The sequence below is a fragment of the Eleginops maclovinus genome, chromosome 3, assembly GCF_036324505.1.
Source record: "Eleginops maclovinus isolate JMC-PN-2008 ecotype Puerto Natales chromosome 3, JC_Emac_rtc_rv5, whole genome shotgun sequence".
NCBI lineage: Eukaryota > Metazoa > Chordata > Actinopteri > Perciformes > Eleginopidae > Eleginops > Eleginops maclovinus.
The window spans coordinates 19,156,734-19,180,639 of record NC_086351.1 but is presented as its reverse complement, the minus strand read 5'-3'; the positions used below and the strand labels follow the sequence as shown (position 1 = coordinate 19,180,639).

The 23,906-nt window shown below is 41.8% G+C and overlaps 1 protein-coding gene across 4 annotated transcripts in view; it reads left to right on the top strand.

Moving 5' to 3' along the window:
• LOC134861850 (zinc finger protein 516-like) overlaps positions 1–22,256 on the top strand; it is a 49,090-nt gene extending 26,834 nt beyond the window's left edge. For 2 of the 4 annotated variants that reach the window (XM_063879409.1, XM_063879410.1), the window contains 4 exons: positions 1,619–3,859; positions 7,484–8,836; positions 13,203–13,307; positions 18,182–22,256. In XM_063879409.1, the coding sequence (XP_063735479.1) occupies positions 2,116–3,859; positions 7,484–8,836; positions 13,203–13,307; positions 18,182–18,381 (3,402 nt within the window). In that variant the 5' untranslated portion in view covers positions 1,619–2,115 and the 3' untranslated portion in view covers positions 18,382–22,256. Of the gene's footprint in view, positions 1–1,618; positions 3,860–7,483; positions 8,837–13,202; positions 13,308–15,842; positions 15,914–18,181 lie in introns of all 4 variants that reach the window. The other 2 variants (XM_063879411.1, XM_063879412.1) reach the window with 2 other exon arrangements.
• Positions 22,257–23,906: the final 1,650 nt, after the last annotated feature.

The window sequence follows — 23,906 nt, the reverse complement described above, 5'->3', positions numbered from 1 at the left end:
TGAGACTAACCGTAACCCACAATTCTAACCCTAACACTTAGACAGAAAAGGAATGGATCTTGAGATACGTTTTGTATGTCAGCCACAGCTGCATTTCTGGCAGGAGAAGTACTGTTCTTGTCAGCTGGAAGCCTAAGCTTACTAAGCACTCCAGGAGGAAGAATGGCAAACCATTGAGGGCGCTCTGATTTCAATAGCATAAATCATTCCAGTTAGATAGGTGGCCTGGGTGCAGGGTAGTCATTTTCAGCACGAGAGTTTAAGACATATGATTGTTCTGGTGCTAACTTCCCTCCTCCACCACCTTATCCTCTTATGATTATGATCAATTATCCACTTATAATTAGAACCTGGCAGTAACTCAGCTCATGGGCCCTGGCACTTTATATAATAGCCTGTAATAATGCTGTCAGTCACCTTTCATTTAGTCCACACTCTCAGGATCTAGCATCGGCTAAAATGTATACTCCAGTAAGAAATATGTCAGTTTAATCAACAAAGCTGTAACAGAAAATGGCTCTTTTGTAATGATAGTATCGATGAGCTGAGATGGAGCATAGAATAAAGATGTGATTAACCTTGACTGATTCTGGTGAGAATATTGGGATTTTGCGGCAAGAAATAATAATAGGTCATAAAAAGGAAATGAAAACATCTGACAAGTTTGGCATATGTATAACATTATACAACTTAATAGGTATATTTAAATAACAGCAGTTTTTTTGCTTTTGATACAACATTAGTCAGGCTTTATTATTCCACCCATTGAAAGAAATTCATGAAGTATGAAATAAGTCAAAACTGTTTACTTTCTTCTCTACTTTCTCTTTCTGTTTGACTGCCCCCCCCCCCCCCATTGAACTCCAGTTTGAGAAATAGAGCAAAGCAAACTGTCTGAAGAGCCACTTCCTGTTGTGTACTTAAGATCCCTGTCATGTGATAGCGTCAGTTGAGGCGGTGCGTGAGGCCAGTATGGGGAGGGAATATTGTGGCACTGCTGATCTTGCTGATGTGAACACAGCCCCCCCCCCCCACACACACAACCTGATTGTGTAAAGTGTTGACTCAGCCAGTGTGGCGTCAGAGCCCCCGAGCTCAGTGCAGCTCATGAACAACCACACATGCACGTGCACGGTAGTGGTGCACAATGTCAGCCACAGATACATGGTGGACTTACATGATAATAGCCCATCTATAATTTAAATGGGCTCTGTAAATCTATATAAACTCATATAAGTAACAGTAGATGTGGGGTCTAAGGAAGAGAAATGTGTTGGTCAGTAAAAAGGGGTGAATGTAATTGTAGTTTAAATTGTACGTCACTTTCTAAAGAGGTCATGCTCTTTGTTTGTCTTTGAGTTTGTAGCTGCCTTAAAAAGAGTACTAAACCAACTGTTGTAAATTCACAGTACAACACAAAAAAAGGCAGATCTACCTAAGCTCACCATCAGTTGACATACATGCTGTAGCTAGCGTAGATGTGTCTGCAAAGACTAACTAAATGTGTCTGAAATGTAGTCCCTTTGGTATATTTCTGCTTTACTTACACGTTCTTTGTCTTTTTTCTCACCCCCCTCCCCATCCCCCTTTGTGTCTTTCTTCTGTGTTGCTTTATCAGGTGAAGGATATGCAGTACGAGAGTTCATCGTCACATGAACTGGAAGCTTCCAATGTGCTTTAAAGACTGAAGAGAATGGAGAGAAGACAATAAAATGAAGAACACGAGTGTGACGGAATAGTACTCAAAACGTCTTTCCACTGACGCAATGATGACCTGGAAGTAAGAAACAGCAAAGAGACTATAAGCATGTGTCAAAATAAATGATAAAGCTACATACATTGCTTTTTATGGTGCCTGTGGCATGTAAATAGTTTGAACTACTGATTCATTGACAGTGCCAGAGGAAGATGGATGGATGGTGTTGCGTCCAGTAACTGGAGAGTGCTAACTGAGCTGCTGTGTAAGCAGCTTGATCTCTGGATGATTGAAGGCAGATAGCAATTTAACTGAAGCACGCTACACTTCCCTAGATGTGCAACAGCAGATAGCAGTGGTTTTCAGGGTTTTTTGAGCTTGTGAAAGACCAGGTAGTACAGGATAGTTTGGACTGTACAATGAATCCTAGAGACAGTGTGGAGCTGATGGAGACCCGTGCAGCAGGGAAGGATAAGCTGGGTGGAGACAAGGTCAACCATAGTAATGACATTGATGGCGAGGAAGACAAAACCCCCGGGGCTTTTGACTGCAACGTCTGCGGACGGAGCTTCCCGTTCCTCAGCTCTTTGTCACAGCATATGAGACGACACACTGGTGCTCGCCCTTACAAATGCCCCTACTGTGACCACAGGGCCTCTCAGAAGGGCAACCTCAAAGTTCACATCCGCAGCCACAAACTGGGCACACTCTCCAGCCACCACTCCAATGAGGATGAAGAGGGTGGGGCCGAGGAGGAGGAGATGAGTGTTTCAGAGGGCCTTGATGGAGGTACGAGTCCAACTAAGAGCAGCTCAGCCTGTAACCGGATGATTAATGGGGATAATGGTGAGGAGAGTCGCAGGAAAGTGCCTGGGAGGAGCCTGAAAAGAGAAAAGCCTGTTACTGACCAGAGGCCATACTGTTGCCGTCTGTGCGGCTATGAGGCCTATCGTGAAGATCAGCTCCTCAGCCATATTGAAAAGGTCCACATAACAGCAGATGCAGATGAAGATACCACTGTTAAGGAAGAGGTTGTGCCCGAACCTGATGTTGTCCAACCCCAAGTTGATGGGAGCTTCCCCTGTGAGACCTGTGGCCAGGTCTTTACCCAGGCCTGGTTTCTGAAGTCACACATGAAAAAACATGCAGGGATCCTGGACCACTGCTGTCGCATTTGTGGACGACGGTTCCGTGAAGCCTGGTTCCTAAAATCGCACATGAAAACACACAACACCAAATCCAGGGCACGGTCAAAAGGGGAATCTGCTGAGCAACCAGCCACCATCAATGACGTAGCTCAGGATCCCGAAGTTGTCACTAGCCACATTACATCCATCTATCAAGTGTGTTCCAAATGTGGGAACCTGTTCCACAACAAAGAGAGCCTGAGGGCCCATGAAAAAATCCACAGTGTCAGCTATGGCAAGAAATCCCAGAGCCAAGGCCAACTCTGTGATGATGAGGACTCACCAGCTGCTAAGAGACGTTTCCTTGACTGCTTAAACCTCCAGCCTGTTGAGAAAAACACTGTGGATAAAGAGGAGAGTGAAAAGCTAGGTCAAAGAATCCCAGAGCTTGATCCATTTTGCAGCTACCAGGCCTGGCAATTAGCTACAAAAGGAAGAGTTGTTGAGCCAGTGGACTCAACTTCCAAGGGCTCCTATGGTGTAGGAAGTATGGCAGAGGAAGCCCTTGCCGGGGCCGCTGTGGTTTTTGAGAAGGAGAGCAGCCGTTATGTCCTGCAAGGTCAAGAGAAACGCAGCTCTGGGCGACGCAGCAGCTCTGGTTTTGGAAGCCATGCTTCTTCAGGGGACCGGTCACCAGAGAGCCTCAGCGATTCTGAGTACCGGCCTTCGTCTCGCCAGGAACGTCGGCGACCATCTGCCTCCAAGTCCACCAACGAATGCTTTGAGTGTGGGAAGGTGTTCCGCAGTCGTCACCAGATGATCGTCCACCAGCGGGTACACAGGAAGGACGGAGGAAGGGCATCTGTGGGCTACAAGGAAAGAACTACAAGAGACGACCGATGGGGCTCCACCAGTGATCCCGAGTCAGGCTCTCCAAGCCGGCCCAGCACCCCGGGGTATGGGGACTCTCCCCCAGCCTCCACCCTCGTGAACCAGGCCTCAGAGATGGGTACGGCAAAGTCTGGAGAGATTACAGGTCAGTCTTTTTTTATCGTGTTCTTTTATTTTACTTTAATTTGAAACAAAAATCTATAATCATAGGAACCATGTAAGGGAGCTGCATTTTTATTGGTGGTAAATATGCTCATGTGGGAATTGCAGCTTAGTTTCAATCTGTCAGTCACATATTCAGTATAAAATCAATTATTGGAGGCTAAAGTGCTGAAGATTCCTTTGATGATGTTTCATTTTTGCTTATGACCACCATTGCCAAGTCAATATTCAATTTGTTTTTGTAAGTTACTGACTCAACTTTCTAGCATAAAACAAATATATATCAAGTATACACAGCAGTTTACTAATAGAAGCACGCACTGCAGTAATTTTAGAAAGGACTGTAGCCCTTTCCAAGCCTCCCACTGGAGGCCTTTGACTCAGTCACTGTAGTAAACATCTGTTGATGAAATGTGCTTTGTGTAGATGGAGCTCCTCATAACATCAGTGTGTATGGAGAGGAAGCTGGAGCCACCATGTGGCTACATTTTGAAATGACATCAGACTTCAGCTGTTTAGAGAACTACACACAAACACACAAATAGGGTCAATACAATGTTACTGCCACTGGAAATCATATTAACAACAATGCAATTTGTTTGTATGGCAGTGCAATAAAACTAGTAGTTAACTGTAAGTGCAGGCCTTTCAGTAGCATGTCAGTAAATGAGATGGAATTTTTGGAATACCTATCCTTTTTTTCACCATCACAACCAATAAACACTGCAGAGCAAAAAAAGAAAACCTACCCATGCAAGGACAAAACACCCATAAACGTGGATGAAATATGTTAAAGGAAGGAATCCTGTGTATGTAACACATCATAGTTTCTGGCTTTTGTCTTGTAACTTTCAAACTCACTGAAATTATTGTTTGAACAGGTTAGGACAGTGGATCGCAAAGAACTGAAGTGATAGCTACCATTCCTCCCTGTTAGTACAGACATTCAAAAATAGCTGCAACATTTCTTCAGGCCTGATCGAGCTGTATGCTATTTCAGGTCTTCCTGTCTCAGGAAACTCCCCTCACCCCCCCCCCCCCCCGTCATCTGTGTTTGAATTTGTCTTTTGCTCTCCTTTTTATGCCATGAAAATCTGTCTGCATGTTTCCTTGTTCTATTTGCTCAGCTTGTTTATTGTAAAACAAGCTTTTATTAGTATGACACACAATTACAGTCCTGTTCTCCAGCAGTTAAAGGTTTGGTGAACATCCTGGAGTGTAGTTTGAGGAATTACATTTATAGCTAATTATCTTATTAACTTAATATATACACTATATACAGTTGTATGTAATATATTGTATACAAAACATGCAACAGTAACAGAAAAAATAGATATAATCCAAATTTCTTCAGAGCCAATTTATGTAAAAATGGTTGCAAATTCTGCGCATACCAAAAGAATATCCTTCAGGAAGAAAAAAGGAGGCCTTCAGCCTGTTCATCCCTTTTTTTTCCTGTCCCCTCTGACTCTTTCATAATCTCTCAGGTTACCTCCTGTGGCACTTCCACTGTCACTCAACCACTCTTCTTACCATTGAGCCAGCCAGGCTGCCCGATATCTGAGGGATTGTTTATTTATAGAGTAACCTCCCGATGGAGAGGGATGCAGGCAATGGGGAAAGAGACACACAGAGGACGCTCTAGTGGCGAATACTCTGCTGTCCCTCATAGCCACAGTGCTACTTTTTAGGAATGCTAATGAGAAGTGACAGTATACATCCACATTATAGCGGTTTGGACAAATCAGAAACAATTGTTTCAATCATTCTCAGTCTAATTCTGGAACAATCAGGATGTTCAATTCATTGCTTGCTTGAAACACTACAAACAGGTTTTATGAACCTCTTCATTTTGAGAGTTTTGGGTTATTTTGATTCCAAAACATGTCTTTCTTTATTCACATAAAGGGGCTAATTTGAAGAACTCGCTTACATATAATACATGTTTTAGTTTACTTTATTTCCATATATTCTGAAGGTATTCCCTGAAGGGTTTGTTTATATATTATACATGGCTTGATTTATATAACTTTTACTCCTAAAAACATGGAGAAGCTCTTGACAGTGTTTCCTGATTTATGGGGTAATCAAAAAAAAAAAGATATCTAAAAATCCCTCAGGACTCATTTTTGCATCACATTTGTCAACAAAATGAAAATGAATGTAAGGCCTGGCTTCATCCAATGTTCAGATTGCATTTACCATAATGACTAAAAATAAGCAGATATTTAATAAGATAATTACATAATAATTTGCATTCAAAAAACAAAAAAATCTACTGGGGAAGACTCTTGTTTTTTTCTTTTATTAAATAACCAATATCAGCCCGATAAACAGGACACATCAGTCAAAGCATCTTCCAAACTAACACTGCCCAGCCCTGGGGCTTCACCTTGGCAGAGCCTGAGCTGTGTGTGTGTTGGCCAGTTTTGCCAACAGGAAGCCAAATGAAAAACAGATGGCAGGTTACTGGTGTTGTTGTGAAGAAGAGGAGGGGTAGCGGGGAGTACTTCTTTCAAAATCTGATCTGTTGGATCACAGGATATTGAAGTGTGTTTATGTATATAGAGTACACTCCGGCCAATTAAATGGTATTATATTCTAAACCTTTGTAAACCAAACTTTAGGATTTCCAAGGAAATGTATGGTTATTATATATCACTTATGAATACAACTACTTAGTACAACCATTCATTGTTTTATTTATATTCTTATTTTTGTATTTACGCTCTAGGAAATCCAAAGTGTGTTAGTAACAGCAGTTAATTCATTCATAAGGAAAAGATTGGTGACACACACCATCTTGTGGAGAATTTAGGAAGCTGCACTTTAGGATTAAGTACTACTGTCTTCATAAAGTCAACATATCTGCTATACAATGCAATTCCAGCACAATATCCGTAAGATCTATATGCTAGATATATGAACTTTATAATGTCCCATTGATGTTATTCATCACATTGTGTTTATGAAACTCTATTCTAATGTTATTGTGTAGTTGTTCCACGCTGTATGAAATAGAATTCATCCCACCCATTACTATGGAGATTAATCAACTCCTCTCTTTGACACATTTTAACATCTGATAAAACCACAGAGGTACTATTTATAAAAAAACTATGAGATCCTTGAAACTATTTTCAATGATGATAACATGTAGGTATTTATTTCAAATTTTAAGTGTTAATATGTTCACTGTCCTTGCAATAGCCAAAGTTCACATTTTATGTTTGAATATATTCGCCAGTAGACTTGAGGGGCTCGTGGAGAGCACAGACCTCTGCCAAGGACGTTTCCATGAGAGAAACATAATATTAGTTTCCGCGCTGAGATTCGCCTATGCTCCAAAATTGAATGGGTTCTTTCTTGGCCTTTGCCTTTTCGCCAAGATTCATAAAAATCGGAGCGGTTCTGTTCATGTAATAATGCTGACAAACAGACAGTCGAAATGAAAGAGATACATTGGAAACACTGGCCAATACTGCAGCCTGGTGGCTGTTCAGCCAAACTACATGTGGATGGAACCATGTAAATCTGGCTCAGTAGTAGAGAAGAGTATAATCCTTTGCAGTCATTCACCTTTATGATGTCATTATTTCCTCTACAGATGAGAAGCCTTATGTCTGCAGCCTTTGCGACTTCGTCAGCAGAGATCTGCAGGTCTATTTGACTCATGTTCGTGTCCAACATCCCGTTACCCCCGGAGATAGACCCAGCCCTATTCCCAGCCCCTGCTCCAGCTCAGGCAGAGGCACCCCAAATGGTTACCCCAAGCTGAAGAAAGTTCTTCTCCAGGGGTTGAACAACTCTGCATCTACTCCTGCTTACCTCTCAGCTAGATCCTCCCCACTCGACCCCAGCATGACCCCTGTAGATCTTTGCATGAGGGCCAATGGCTGCAGGGGCATAGCCTCCCTAACCCAGGACAGGAAAGGCCTCCCAAGCCACAAGTGCTCATTCTGCTCCCACTCCACCCGCTACCCTGAGGTGCTCTGGATGCATCAGACTGTGGCTCACCGCATCAACAGCAGTAGCTCCAATCTTGCTCCGAAATGGGCCCTGAAAAATAGTTCCAAGGGCTCCAGGGACAACTTATTATCCCCCAGGAGACGCACTGGTCCCCCACCAATGCTTGAGGGGAAGGAATGCCCATCGCTGCCTCAAATGATGCGTGCCCAACGCACCCGGCCACCAACTAACTCTAACGAGGTTCCAAAGAAGAGCAAGCCAGCCAGTCAAGCAGCTATGCCATCATCATCATCCTCCTCCACCCCGTCTTCCTCGACCGCCAGAGACTCCTCATCCACCTCGGGAACCCAAGCAGTGAGAGTCCCAGTCCGGCCTGGCAGCAGCAGCAGCAGCAGCAGCAGCAGCAGCAAAGCCAGCAGTGTCAGACACATGGAGGACCAGAGTCATCAGTCTCGCTTTAGACCCAAAGTGGATATTTACCCTCGGGGCGGCTCGTCGTCTTCCTCCAGCCCCTTGGAGAAAAGCACCGGTGCCGCCTCACGCTCCTCAGCCCCAAGCCCCAGCGTAGCTTCTGCATCCCGGATCTCTGACCGCTATGTGATGCCTCAAGAGGGCCTCGGCTTCATGCTGTCCAGCAAACATGGCCTGGCAGAGTACAGCCGAGCTAGAGGTTTCCCTCATCAGTCTCTTCCCAACTCCCACGGCCAAAGCCGGGTTAAAGCTACTAGGCCCAGCACCATTACCCATAGCTCCGCTGCAGGGCACAACTACGGAGCCTACCAGGCACATGGAGGCACTTTGCTGAACTCTTCCTCCACTTCCTCCTCTTCTTTGCCTTCAGAGGCTCGTATAGATGTCAAGCAGGAGCCAATGGCAGAGTCGTCAGAGACGCCAACAGACATTCTCGGTCTTCTCAATAACTACAGCCCCCATGAACTGGCTTCCCTCTACCACCGCTGGGGGGCAGCCAATGCACTGATGGATCCCACTGGTAAGGAATGACTTTACTACTACTACCGTTTTTGTTCAATCTGTTGACATGTATTTGTGTTAGTTTAAAGCTGTATTTGGTACCTTAAAACACATTTTTATTTTATCCTTTTTTCATAGTTGTTCAACTTTGTCTATATCCTGGCAGTTCTGTATTAGACTGAAGATCCATCTACAAAATGATGTTCCTCTTCCTCCTAGCAGTGCTCCTAATGACATTTGCAAGAATTCCACCGGAAACAAGGAAACAATCTATCAAAGCAAAGGAGTCCCTGGAACTCCCATCAATCTGTCAAACTTAACAATTTGATAAACAGAGACTAACATGTCTGGTACTGTTTTGGACTGTTTTGTAAAACCACAGATATGTTAAAAAAGTGGATCCAAACCCAAGCACTGCCCATTGTTTCAAAAAAAAGCAATGCAGAAATGTGATTCATTAACTCTACCTAGTTTGACAGTTTGATTGGAGTTCACATGCAGTGCTAGAGACTCCTTGGCTCTGATTGGTCCTGCTCCTTTGGTGCAGTTGAACCTTGCAAATGCCATTAGGGGAACTTGGGTTAGAAGGGAACAGGGTTCTTCCTTAAAAAGTAGGATATAGTGATAGTTTCACCAAATCTGACAAAACGTTATTTGGTTATAAAGTTACCAACTGTAGCTTTAAATGTGTGTAGTACCACCATGTGGAACAAGCCCTCTTGGTAAGTGTTTTGTGGAATCCGTCATCATCAGCTCATATACAAAATGCCCAGAGGGTCATAGCTTTGGAGAAAATGCCAAATGTCAAGAGTTGAAGAGAAATGTTTTTTCAGTGACATAGTATTTTTGAGCTTTCTTGAGTAGAATTGCCCAAACTTCAAAGGCTAAACCAGAACACGATGACCGTAATCACGTAGATCCACACCTAAAGTACCTTCAATTTAGTATACACATTTATCCTCTCCAACACATACCAACTCTGCCTCTTACACAATCTCCCCATCTAGCAGAAAGTGATTGACAGACACACGCAGTGCTTGGTTCTGACAAGGTTTTGAATAATGAAGAGGTTATCCATTAAATAAGCACATGGGCGGCTTGCATGTTTGTCAGATATGATAAGAGGCCATATCTGGGGCAGCAGGTGTGTTTTTGCATGTGTGTCCATATGTGCTGATGCAAGTGTGTGTCTTTCTTTTTTATTTTATTTTTACGTGAGAGACGTGAGAGAACCTTTGCTACTCTCAGGTCTGCGAGGCATGCCTAGTCTCCAGCTCCACTCTCCCAGAAAGCTGTCACAAACTGTTTAGGTCATGGCTCTGCCTGACGAGAGACTCGCACAGATGCGAATGGAGGGAGGCGAAATGAAGAGAGAGGGAAAATAAGAGGCAGGGAGAGAGATGAGACAGAATAATTACCCCACCAGCTGCTTTGGAAATGGTCATTACCGAACACGCGTATTATTTGCCCATTTTCAGTTGTGTCTCTAAGGTCAAGTGGGGCTGTGCGGAGCCAGGGGTCAAAGACAACAGCCCAAGAGCTGATGCATGACATCGCTGTCACCCGTCCAGGCGCATATCGTCACCACCCGCCTTAGCCCTTTGCGTCACATGCTATAAAGTGACCTTTTTTGAAGTCTTTCTCCCGTTTTCTCTTTGTAATACGTGTACGAGTGTGTGTCTGCTTGTGTTTTTTGTCCAGCTCTGTCTTGTCTTTCATTAGTGCATCACTGAGAAGGGCTGGCGGCTCGCAGTAGAAGTAGAGTATCCAGAGGCCAGCAGTCGGGCTGCCAGAGACACTCTCTGTCACCTCCTCCGCCTCCCTGTCCCGCTGTGTCCCTCCAATCCGCACACAAATATACACACAACTAGCGGGCACTGCCCAGGTATATGCCAGGCTTAATGCTAAGAGTGCTGATGCATCTGCCAGGGGTTCAGCAGTAGGCGTCCCCTTCACAGAGAGCACCCACTAACCTCCAGGTCTTTCATCTGTCAGCAGAAGAGGTCACAGGAGAGCACGTGTGCATTTGTATGTGTGTTGTAGTCTCAAATAAAATGCACATTTAAGCCAACCAGAAAACTTTATTATATCAAGACTGACAGGTCCTTATCAATCATATCTCAATTTAAAATTTGTAATTTCTTAAATAGAGTTATTCCTCATTTCCTCACCATGAAACAACAGTTTCTCTTTATGCTCAATGGCAACATTGTAAACATTTTGTCAGACTTACGAAACAAAATCGGGCTCCATGTCACATCACTTTCTCATGGTCATTTTCTTATTCTACCTTACTTTAGTTTAAAACTATCAATTTAGAAATCACGTGGTTTTGCCAATGTTTTTTAATGTTATGAATTGCTCTTAAGGCAAAATCAATGTAGCATTGAAACCTATACACTACTGACACTGAAATTTGGGAGAGATTCAAAAACAAAACATTTGTTTTTGTATTGGGACCAATATAGTCTACTGAGCAGGGCAATCAACGGTTGATATATCAAGTGCTGGTTGATATTGCATTACATTTCATTTAGCCATGATATCCAAAGTGACTTACAAAAACTGCATTCAACCATGAAGTCACAAACTAAAAAGGCAATAATTCAGGAAGTACATTAGCATAGGCCAAACGTTAGCCAGGTAATATCAACCCTAAATTTGCATTTTCAATAAAGAAATACATTTGCAGTAAACTGATACTGGCTATTTAAGTTGTTACCTGTAAGTAACGCAATTATGTTTTCTTTGGATATGTGTTATAGCATTAAAACATGATTAGCTGTGTCATATTTGTCATGTATTCTTGTGGAAATGTTAATATTATATGAGTGTCTTGATTTTAATGTAACATTTCTCTAGTTTTCCTTAACTCAATGATTATCTGTATCAGATAAGAAAACTGTAGAGCAAGCTTCAAGATTGTTTTAAAGTTTTGCGTAAATAATTTCTCATTTACTCACGTCATATCTTGTGAGTGAATTCATCAAAATTCAACAAGTTTCTTTCTGCATTTAAGGCCATTAACATGTTAATCTGACGCGCGAATGTAATGGGAGTGTCTGTCATTCCGTGTGTGCAGCCAGTCTGTGCCTCTCTTTCCTCTTTTGGACCAAATACACATATACACACCTCTTGAAACACACACACAACACACACACACACACACACACGGAGAGATACACACCTGACATGTGACACACGGGCAGCGGAGCGGGCACATCACAGCCGGGGCGTTTTAATTGCCTGTAATTTATGCGGTGTGTGTGTGTGCTGTGTGTGTCTGGCTGTCAGACTCTGAGATGATGCTGTGTGACAGCTGCAGTCCAGCCCCTGGAGCTAGCCGCTCATAATGACACATTAGACATACTAATGATGCCTGTGCAAGTCCACTACCACTGACGCTACCTAGCTCCACCGCTGATGCAAGCCAGGCTCTGTGCTCATGTACTCCCACTCATTTCTTCCTGCCCGATACTGACCTTTACGTCGTCATTCAATCTGAAAACGTCTTCAGCCTCGAAATAAACTGATGCTGATTCACGTTTTCCATCTCTTCAAAGAGAAGTCACACGTAAATGCTCACATTCAACTGGCCTTTGAATGCAAGCGGTAAAACTGCTCTGCGCTGACATTGTGTTTTTTATTGAAGTGAAAGCGCTACCGGCTGGAAATTGTTACCGATCGCTGCGCTCAAAGATAATTTCTTTTCAACTTTGACCTTATTCACCACTGACTTTTCGACGGGCAACAAATCAGATGGTAGCAAGCTAGCCAGTGGAGGTAACTAAACGAAACTCAACTGGCTGTTTTCACCATGAGGCAGAGCAAATCGCATGTCAAGAAAATGCAGCTCGTTTGTGTTCTAAGATTAGACATTTGTGGGTATTTCACAACAAAACATATTATGGCTGCTAAATGCTACATGAATTTTGCATTACATGAAATCGCAACACAAAATGTTGCGTGTTCACTGACAGTATAACACATTTTTAAGCATATATACAATGGGACAAACAGTGTTATTTGTTTAAGAACTACTTGTTCCTACTGTAATGGTTTTAGGCATTATATAGTGCAAACATCCCTATTAGAATTCTGAAACTTTAATGAAATATAAGTTGTACATTTATTGCATTTTTGTTTCTCACAGAGCCCACGTAGTATTTGTGCCTCCTTTAAATAAGTAAACATGTTGGCTCTTGGCTGTCTGCTAACAGTGCATACTATACATTTGAATCATCCTTTTAACCACTAACATATTGAACCTCTGTGTCTATTTTTTCCTTTAGTATTGGTTTTAATTGTGCGTTTCTTTTTCCTGTGTGTGTGTGTGTGTGTGTGTGTGTGTGTGTGTGTGTGTGTGTGTGTGTGTGTGTGTTTAGGGATGCTGAGGTCTCTGATGCGGCAGGGACAGTACTTCTGCCACGAGTGCGGGAAGAGTTTCAGTCAGCCCAGCCACCTGCGTACTCATATGAGATCCCACACAGGTAAACACATTCACACAGACCCAGACACACTCAAACAAAGACAGACTGCACGTGAACACGATCCATTTGAAGTACTTCAAATGGATCAACAAGATAATGGAAATATCGATATTGATCCCAAATTGGGAAATCAAAAAAATTGGGATCAAAAAGAACATCTTATCTTTCCGTATCTGAAATGCCGCATAATGCACGTTTTTAACTCTAGGATAAACACAACGATTGGAACTCCTCTGCTGTAGGCTTAAAAAAAGATCATAATAATGGCACAATTAAACTCTTTCTATTACATATAGTTAACGGCTACCAACAACCTAAGCTTGCATATTTGATTGTGGTGACAAAATAACAAGATCATGCTTAATACCTCAGTTTTACAGGGAAAAAAGGAAATATTACAGGTTGTATATGTTCTATGGGCATGAGCATTCACATTGGTGAATGTTGGAATCCTCGTAAAAACTTGAACAGTTAATGAGCCCTGTTGGTATGTTGGTATTTCCAATTAAATATGACCCTAAGTGTAAGGACTACAAACAGAACAATCAAGTCCTTTAACATGAGTTTACAAACGTTTATACGCAGTAACTAAAAGAGGCTTTGGATGAGAAATGGTAGGGTTAAGGTTAGGGTTGTAGCCAGTGAAATAGTTTCATAGGAAAAGTTATGCCGGAAAAAACCTTAGCAAACAAGAAACAGCAACAACAATTAATCGTACTGTATTCAACCTGACGATCTACCATGTAAGGTACTTCTTATTCATGTATTACTCGATGTTCCCACTCTTTTGGCCACTCCTTCAACAGTCGATCATTCCCGTGCCACCTTTGAACACCTAGTTATCCACCAAATCAACGCTCACATGAGATATAGAGATTATATGCAAGAGGATTCACATTCCCAACAATATTTAATCATCTGACTCTCCATACGTCAAGCACATTCCTGCATTCTAGGAAATAAATCAAAACGGATATTTTTGTTCAGTTGAGTGTAACAGCCGGTCTGTGAGTCCTCCCCGCCCTGGGCTGGGCAGCTGTCTCTATCTTTTAAAGTGAAACATGATGTGCTCCGGATACTGACCTGTGACAAATTGTATACATTATTAATCACATGTCAATTAGAGAGATGGAATTGCGCATTCTAATGAAGCAGAACAGCATTTGTCCATGCCAACCTTATGAATCTATTTGCATGCATCCCAATGCCATTCACTAAACAGCTTGATTTAGAAATTCTGCCTTTTCCTCCATCTCCATTTTCCTTTCCTAGTGCACTTTCATTTCCTCTCTTCCTGTCCTTTCCTTCCCTCAAAATGTGTCCTTTCCCTTGATTATTTTTTTACACTCATCTTTACTTTTGTTTTTCCTCCTCATCTTTTCTTCCCTTATTTCCTCTATTCTCACCCATTCCTGTCACTTCTTCTTTTCTTTCCTCTCATTTGCTCCTATCTAATCTTTTTTTTAATTTCTTCACTTTACAACATACCTCAGTTTTTTTCTTCTATTTCCTTCCTTCATTTGTTTCACCATCTCTCCTGTCCCATTCTTCTTACTTTTTACTTGTTTCCTCTGATCGCAACCTTTTTAATTTCCTTTTCCTCTCATGTTTCCTCTCTATTATTCTACATTTCTGTTCTTCTTTATACTTTTGTATCCTCTCTGCACTCTTTCTTTTCCTTTTGTTTGGTTTCAACCCCCTTTTACTTCCATCTACCTTTTTCTTCTCTTTTTCCTGTCATTTTTCTGCTCGACTTTCCTCTTTGGTATAATTTCCTCTCCTATTCCCACCTATAATCTCTGCTCCTCTCATCTTTTTTCCTCTTATATCCTGTTCCCTTACTTTCCTTTATTCATTTTTCTTCTACCTTTCATCCTCTCTTCTCCTATTTTCCTGCCTTCCTCCGTCTTTATCTCCCGCCTTCTCCTTCCCTCTCCTGTCCTGTCATGTCCATCACCCGTGCCGGCGGTGATCACAGTAGACAGTGAGATAAGTAGCTTCTTTATAGAGAGTGTGAATGATATGTGGCACAGCCAGTGATTCTAAGTGACAGAGGCCAAATGGTAAGTGATGCAGCGCTCAGCTTCCCCCCAAGCTTCGCTGTAAACACACACACACAGCGCATTACCACACACACACTCCCATGCATAAGGGTCTGTAAACACTCGCCAAGGCTGTAATTAATGTTGTCACCGACGGTTGTCTTCAGAATGGACGTGCACACGCAGAAAAGGCCAGCCACCCCGAGGCCTCTATTAACATGCGTCATATTAAATCACTGACTTGCCTCCACCAGGTTCCATCACCATCATCACCACCATCATCACCATCACTATCACTGCCAGCCCCCTCCCTCTATTAGCAAGGGCGCTGGTGGCTAATGTGTGCGGATGGTGGTGGAAGGAGGGGGGGAGAAAAGGAAATGCTTGTGTGAATCTGGTAGAGCTTTTAACCGAATGCCCTCCTACTTCCCCCTTCCTCCCCTCCTCCTTCTCCTTTTCCTCCCACCCCCCCATCCTCCTTCTCCCCCCACAGTTGGGTATGATTTTAACGGACTCCACAGAGGTACTGACGCTCACACCACCGCTTCTGAAGCTCCCAAACAAGTATGTGGCACCATGGCTAACCACTGGGCTCCCTCATTGCATATGCATGTTTATTGTTATTATTGTCTCACATCAGCATGTGTGTCTTTGCATCCTTTTATGTGTGCATGTTTTTTTTGTTTTTTTTTCATGTGCACCTGGCATTAACACCTGGCATTCTCACATGCTTGTGGATCACACCTGACAACAGTGTGTGTATCCTGCAAAACATTTCACCGTTGTCTCGTTGAAAAACATGGGAGGCTTGGTGGTTATTTTAGTAATTGAGGAAAAGGTACCAGATTCTTCTAAATGTCACTTATAGAAAAATAATTGTAGTTCTTAAGATGGCCATTTTTCAATTAACACCTTCAGTGCTGACATCAGATACTTGCAACTGCAGAATGTCCTATAGATAAAGCCATACATCTGTTTTAAAACATTTATTTGGCTGATGGGTCCATTACATTGTGATATGTGCTGCAAACAGAAAGACACACCCTCGCACAAACACACAAATGACCAAACCCATTATCTCCCCATAAGTTACACCTTTAGATACTAAAAGGCAGATTGACCACACATTAATATAACTGTTAGCTGTCAGTACAAAGTGGAGAAGTTTTGACGCAAGGGTTACTTCGTCAAAAACCAATGGGATCTTCCATCGTATTTTGGAATATTGCAGACAGTAAGACCTTTGGCGAACAAACGTTTATGATAATTCTCCACACATCAGTGAAATTGCCGGGATAAAGAACGTTAGGCTAACAACAAACTACATCAAGGTCATGTCAACACCCCTACGCTAAAGGCGGACTTGTGTGGGGTGTGATGATGTTAAGCAGCCTCATATGGTCACTTTATCACAAAATGTTTGGATATTCACGAGTATGGTATTTATCCGTCGTCAAACAAAACATGAAAATCTCTTAAGCTTGTGTTAGCCACGGGCCTTATACGTGTCGAGGGAACTGAAAGTGGTAAGATGCTCACTCAATTGTGGCATCTAGGACTCATTCCAACACCACTTGAACACAACAAAAAAAGTGTAAATCTCTACAGAAACAGGTTTCAAACAAAGATGTGCAAACACATTCTCTGTAGTTGCTTTGATGTCTTTCAGGAGTTTTTAGAGTCAGTCAACGAGACAGAGGAGGAACAGAGGAATAAATCTGTTCTGCTTTGACATTCGGATAGAGCTGGGTTCCACGCGCTGCGCCTCCATCTTAATTAATCACACCCACACCCACATGGACTCAGATTTACCGCACACTATGAATGATGGGAGCAGGCACGGCGGAGGGGTCCAATTAGATGTAGTGTTGACGCTGCTTTACGGTGACGATAACCTTTATTATAATGTAGTGCACCGGTCCCGTCAGCGATGTTTCCTCGCAGGACGGTGTCGTGGAGGTTCTCGCTTTCTTCTCACATGTCGCCCTCCCCGTCTTCCCTGCTGTTTGTTTTTTTTTTTTTAGATTTTTGTTTGATTAATTATACCTTTTTTTTGTTTTTTTGTATCTCTCTATTTCTCCACCCCCCTTTCCTATCTTTCTCCACCGTCTGATGATGTATGATAACAGCTATATTTCCCTGTTTCTTCTTCAGGGAGAAAGGTGCGGGAGGGGCACGGGGAGTCATTTGTTTTCCCGCTTTGATACTCTTCCATTTATCAAAATGATAATTAGGTGCAATTAAATGGCAATCTCATCTGTTTTGTTCAGGTGTGTGTTGCTTGTTTTTTGTATTATTTCCTTTCCTATTTTTTTTTTCACCAAGGTGTCTGTGCCATTGTAGGTCAGTCTAATTAGAAGAGAAAGTATGGGGGGGGGGGGGGGGGTGGAGTGTGTGTGTGTGGACATAGGGTGGCCCTGGTGATTGAGAAAAATACAAAAAGGCGAAATTACAGACAGGATGGGTGGCGCTATTCTCCACATGGCAGGGAAAGAGAAACGTAGTCCATCTGGGTCAGGACACAAAAGCAAAGTTAACTTTCTAAGTGAAATAAGATGTCAAAAATACAACGTGGATGCCGTTTTTATCCAATAATAACCCCTATTTCTAGCCAAATGCCATCATGTCTCTTGGTTTATGTTTGTCTGTGTGTTTGGTTGTTTTTTCCCCTTTTCTTTTCATCTCCACTACAACAATACTCATCCGTGTCTTGCATCGTTGTCTTGTTTAATCTGTATTCTCCCAAAGTCTCCGAATTCCATGTGTGACATCCTTTCTGGCTACCATCTGACCTTTCAACTTAATTTTTGGTATTGTGTGTGTTTTCCCCAGGGGAGAGGCCATTCTGCTGCCAGCTCTGCCCATACCGAGCATCTCAGAAAGGGAACCTAAAGACACACGTCCAAAGTGTCCACCATTTGCCTTTTGATAACAGCCAGTACCCCGACACAAGAAGTCTATTACTGAGCCAAGAGGAGCAAGGAGCGCTGGCTGCCAAACACACACCAACGCCATCACAACAGCGAGAGTAACCGATCTGGACTAAGACCCGGCTAGTCAGGGACAACCCAAAAAAAACCCACCATTCCTAAAAATAAAAGGACTGGAAGTTGGACCAAAGACTCATGATGGACTTTTCGAACCTCTCCTTGCCACCTATCACCCTTTAATGAACTTAGACCCATTTTCTACAATGAAGTCTCTTGTAGTTTTCTTTCTTTTTTATTTGAAATAAGAAGGTGGTTAAAGCTGTGCTAGGCAATTTTGAAATCACAAGCGTAAGCAGGGAAGAGTGTCTTATCTACCAACAAAAAATTATTCTGCTGTTAGAAATTGGAAAGAAATTAAAGTATCCTCACCAGAAATCGATATGTTGCTTCTTCAGATTGACAACATTTAGCAGGTTGTGTGTAGTGTACATCACCTTTATTGAACTCTGAATATAGAACTCCCTAAAAATATCTCTTGCCGTCATTCAGAGGTACAAACCGATGTCAACCTGTGCAGCTTTACAAGAAAAGCAAAGTTAAAACAAAGCGGAGAAACTGAACTTGAATGCAACTGCTAGCTTTTAGAATCAAGGACTATGGCATTGCATGGCTGCTGTAGTTATCGTTCCTTTTCTTTGTTTTAGCTTTATTGTAGAAGAGTGTGTGCATTCCTCAGGACACCAATCACCAGAGTTGAGAGAGAAAAAACGCTTCGCAATTGATCTACAGTCAATTGACGCATTGCAAGTTCTTTTTTCCTCTGGGTTTATGAAGATTTACACTTGCATCTGTCTGTGTGTATGTGTGCCTGTGTGTTAAACTCACTTCCCTCCACTCCAAAGTGTAATGTTAGCAGTGCAGTGACCACTCTAAGGATGTGTAGCTGATGATTAGAAGGAGAGAGAGGTAGGATTAAAGACAGAAAGAAAACGCTAATGGGGGTGTCTGCTTTAGTGCTCATTAAAAAGAGTGTGCGTTTTTAATAGCCAATATAAATGAGCGTACCATTTTTTATTGCCGTTCAATTATTGTCCATTATAGAGGAAGGGACTGAGTGGAGGCAGTTTCCCTCCATAACTCCATCAAATTAAGGAGTGTTTCCGGCACTTCTGACTTTGAGTTAGACCGACTACAAAACAGTAGGGATGACAGGAAGATAAACTATTCATTTGTGCTATTACAAAAGAGAATATGGTACTATTAAGTGTTAGCTCGTGAAGATGTATCTTCATTTCATACTGCTAAAGGGTAACACAGACTTTTTGGCCTTAAAGCTTTGGTACCAAAAGCAAGCCAGTCTCTCTGGTTGAAAGCCTGTGGCACAGAGTTTTTAGTACCAACGTTACCTAAGGGGCAACAAGCTATTTAAAGGAATATTTCACCCTCATTATTACCATTTGTAGATCAGTTAATCAGCCTGTGTTATCTTGAAAACTTGAAGAGATTTTATTTTTTCCTCTCATGCCTCCATAAGTTATTTATTTACAAATGCCAGTTTTGCCCATATTGGGAATAATGTATTCCTTTGATTGGATAGGAGAATATCAAAAACGTTTTTTCTTCTACACAAAGTAAAAGTTTATTTTTGTGTTACTATTGTATAAAGTGAAACGTTTTACCGTTAGACCAGGCGTCTAAACATGACTCAAATGAAACTATTTCAGAAGCAAAATTCATTGCCAGGCTAGCTGTGGTAATGATCTTATCATCTAAATCTTTATCCCAAATATCCAAAACTATTCCTTTTTAAACTTGAAGCAACCAGAGAGCAGAGCTTATTTTGCTACCAAACATTTAAGCAGACTAAACGAATCAAACTCTCATACTGTTGGCCTCTTTGAGGGTAGATTTGCATTCTAGCAAGAAAAGAGTGATGAGGTCAGAGAAAAGAGGGAGAGAGCAGCCAGAAGTTAGGAGGTCAGGCTTCCAGAGAGTTCAGCTGTGCATACAGGAGTTGGAGACTTTTTGAAGTATATTGAATTTAAGAGCCGTCACAGCCTTAACACTGGTGGGTGTGAATTATTGTGTGTGTATGTGCATTCTAAATCCTCTCTGTACTGTACAGGAGGTTGACTTGCCACTTTTGTGTACTCCAGCCTTCCTCTAGATGCTTTTATACTAGCCTACCTCCTCTGCAATGAAAGTGTTTTTAGTTATTGGCTGGTGGAGTAGGAGGAGATGCTCTCTTTGTGTCCTGGGCTTGTTTTTTTTTCTCTTCAACAGCCTCCACATCTTGCAAAAAGCCATGCATTGACCATAGAATGTATAAAATAAGTGTATTTAGCCACCATGAAGTCACCCCGTTCAAGGTTGAAACTTTGGGTTTGAAATGTATGCCATGTCATCCCTTTCTTTTTTGGATCCGGAAGTGACTAAATGTAGGTAGCCAAGCCCTAATGAGTACCCTGCTTTATCTTCTATTTTACTTTAAATGGGAACGTTAGAAACATAAAATAATTAGAGTTAGGGGTGTAAGGGTTTACTGGGGTAAAAAAATCAATTGAGAAGTAGGGTCATTTTCTCATAGACTTCTATACAGTTTGACCTCTTTTTGCAGCCGGTGGTTTCTCCCCCTGATGGTATTTACAAATAGTGCAGGTTTAGGCACTTCTGCATTTGCTTCATTTTCCAGACCCTAAGGCTATGTCCACTTCTTTTTAAACAGTCTATGGTCTTGCCACGATGGGGAAAAGAGATGAAAGCGAGAAAGTTGAAAGCAAAATTACACAGCAAGAGTTGAAATGTGGAGACATTTTGTACGCATAAGATCAAAAATCAAAGCAGTTAAAAGAATACGGAACATAAAGAGTACTATACTTCCAATCTATTTGAAGACCTCAGCAGTTTTTCCCTAATGATGAAATGGTTGCTATACCAGTGGGTTGTGTGCTTACAGCGTTGTGTGCTTGACTATGCCTAATCATACACAAATGTGTGTATTGAAGGTGTGGGTAGTGAAAATACTTGAAACGGATACTCTAGCCTTCGAGGTAGTGTAGTACTAATACCAATGTTGTACAGAATTCCCTTTAAGATTAACTCCTCAGTGATGAATTTGTACTCCGAAGTGTGACTTAGAAAAACGTTGAAGCAGGAGTGAGTGTATGTAAAATAAAACTGTATATAAGTAATCCACTCTTACCAAACCCTTATATACAGCGGTAGAAACCAAATGGCATTACTAGTGCACTTAGACTAGGTTACTGCTTTAACCATTCTCATTTTGTCCAATACTAGCTAAGGTTTCTTTGAGAATGTCTTTTTAATGGTGCCGGCTAACACACTGCAATGTCACTTGGGGTTTAGAGGCTTTTTGTTAGGATGATTCCATAGATTTCTATTGACAAATGATTTGTTTTGTGACAGCTGTGTGGCACTGCTTGGATAATTGGATAATTCTAGGTGCAGCAGTGGTTATTTTTTTCATAATAAAGATGTAAGAGTGTGTTTTTAGTATTTCTCTTTGCTAAACTGTAGGATTTGTTCAGTAGCTAGCCATGGGTGCCCTCCCACAGGGGCTGGCATGTGTTGTCCTTTATTCTTTGGTTGGGTTTTTATCGTGCCTCTTAAGTTGTATTATTTGTGTCCGTATTGCTTTTTTAATTATTATTTGTTATGAACTTCATGATTAATTTACCTTAGAAGAAATTATTATTCCAAATGTGTTTGGTTGATATCTGTATTTATTATCACTTCAAACAGGTTTAGAGGACAGAGGCAGACAGGAGCGTTTGTTGAATTTGATAAAACAATTTTCCTGGGTTGTTTTTTTGTTTTTATACCGTGTAGTTTTCATGCCAGCAAGCCGATGTGAAAGCTCTACCTCGTCTGAGCCATTCTCAGTTCTGTTACACTTTTGTACATCATTTCAAAAAGATGTAATGTCATGTCCACAATAAAAGACACACAAAATGGCACCTGTTGGCACTGTTTCATCTGATTTGTGCTTGTTTGTTTTAAATCTACCTCAGCCTCTGTGACTGAACACATCCAAGATTAGATGAAATGTTCTTTTTTCTCTTTTACTTAGACTACCAATGTGCAATTTACAAAGTAACGTTCAGTGCAACATCTATAAATATTGACAAGATTACTGAGAACTGAGCATATTTGGTATTATGTTTTTCTCACAAGGCTTATTCTCGCCATGGTTGCTCACTGTCATCATATTTTACTTTATATGAAGTTCAAATGTTTATCCTATGTGTCTTTTCTCTTTACACAGTCCAGACACAAACAGATAAGATCAATTGAAAGCTCTTAATGACCCAATTCTGATTCAATGATTTTTTAAAAATGGTTGTGCAGTGCGGAGATCAAAATAAATATACAATATCAACTGGCAGCAATGAAGTACAGCAGAAATTACAACGGAAAATAAAAAGTTCATAAAAGTGCACTCAGCATAGTACAGATTCCCTACTTGGAGTGTCTCCCTTAACCATTACCTACGAAGAGGAGTTGGGTCTCACTAAGTTGTCCCTTCTTGCTCCCTCACACTTAAGATGACGGCGGGGGGTATGTTAAATCATCATGTTCCGTGTAATAAACATTTTGAATCTAAGTTGTCTAATAGTTTATGTGGAGTCGAAAATTCAACTGCACTCCAAAAAGCAACTAGTTGAATGTCACTAATTGTCAACATGAAAAATTGCTTCTATTATCCTAAACCTTGTGGCTATGATTTCACTCGACACACAATCCCGATGACCCGCAGAAGAAAGAGAAAGTGGTCATGATTTATGAAGATGAGGTGAAAAACAGATCAGACATAAGCTACACTGCAAGCTGTTCCCTTTCATAGCGTGTGACAGGTTTGATGGATAGCCACTTTGATGTTCGTCCGGGCCCGTTGGCACCTTGATGTCCGTGTGTGGCCGTGCGGTTGAAGTCGAGCTGCCAAGCAACGGTGATGAGAAACCCTCACCCTTCAACTGCGAGAGACCACCTAGGGATTGGTTGCTACTTTGCCAGTCTCTTTCATGTTGCGTGTCTATGTGCACCATCTGTCTGTCGGTTTGAGCGACAGGTGAATGACGGGTTCCCTCTGAGAACATGGCACATAACGTTAATGCCAGGCAAGCCCGCGGGCTGAGAAAAGACTGCAGCTGCCCGTCACTCTTCCCAACCTCATCAGTCACTGCAAAGGCAGACGTGACGGCCCTGAGCTCCCTGAAAAAACCTGTTCGCTGACATCTCTTCTTTCTGTCACACAGCAGAGAGAAGCTGACTGACTGAATGACTGACTGAGACGGAAAATACGCCGAAAGTCAGGCTGACTCACATTTGATGGAAAGGTGTGCTGAGGAACACAGTATAGTGTGCCTCTTATTTCACATCTTTGTGTGGCAAAAGTAAGCTATTGTTGTTTTTCTTTGTCAGTCACAAATGTGTTACCGCAGGGTTATATCTACAGGTAACTTCTGCCTTTGAGCAAAACATTACAATGTTCCACCTGTTTAAAGGAATGTTTATAGCCTATATACGATAGATATGACATAACCATTTAAACTCTTTTACTCAGAATCGTATTATGATCAAGGTGAGAAAGCCTAAAACATTGTAAG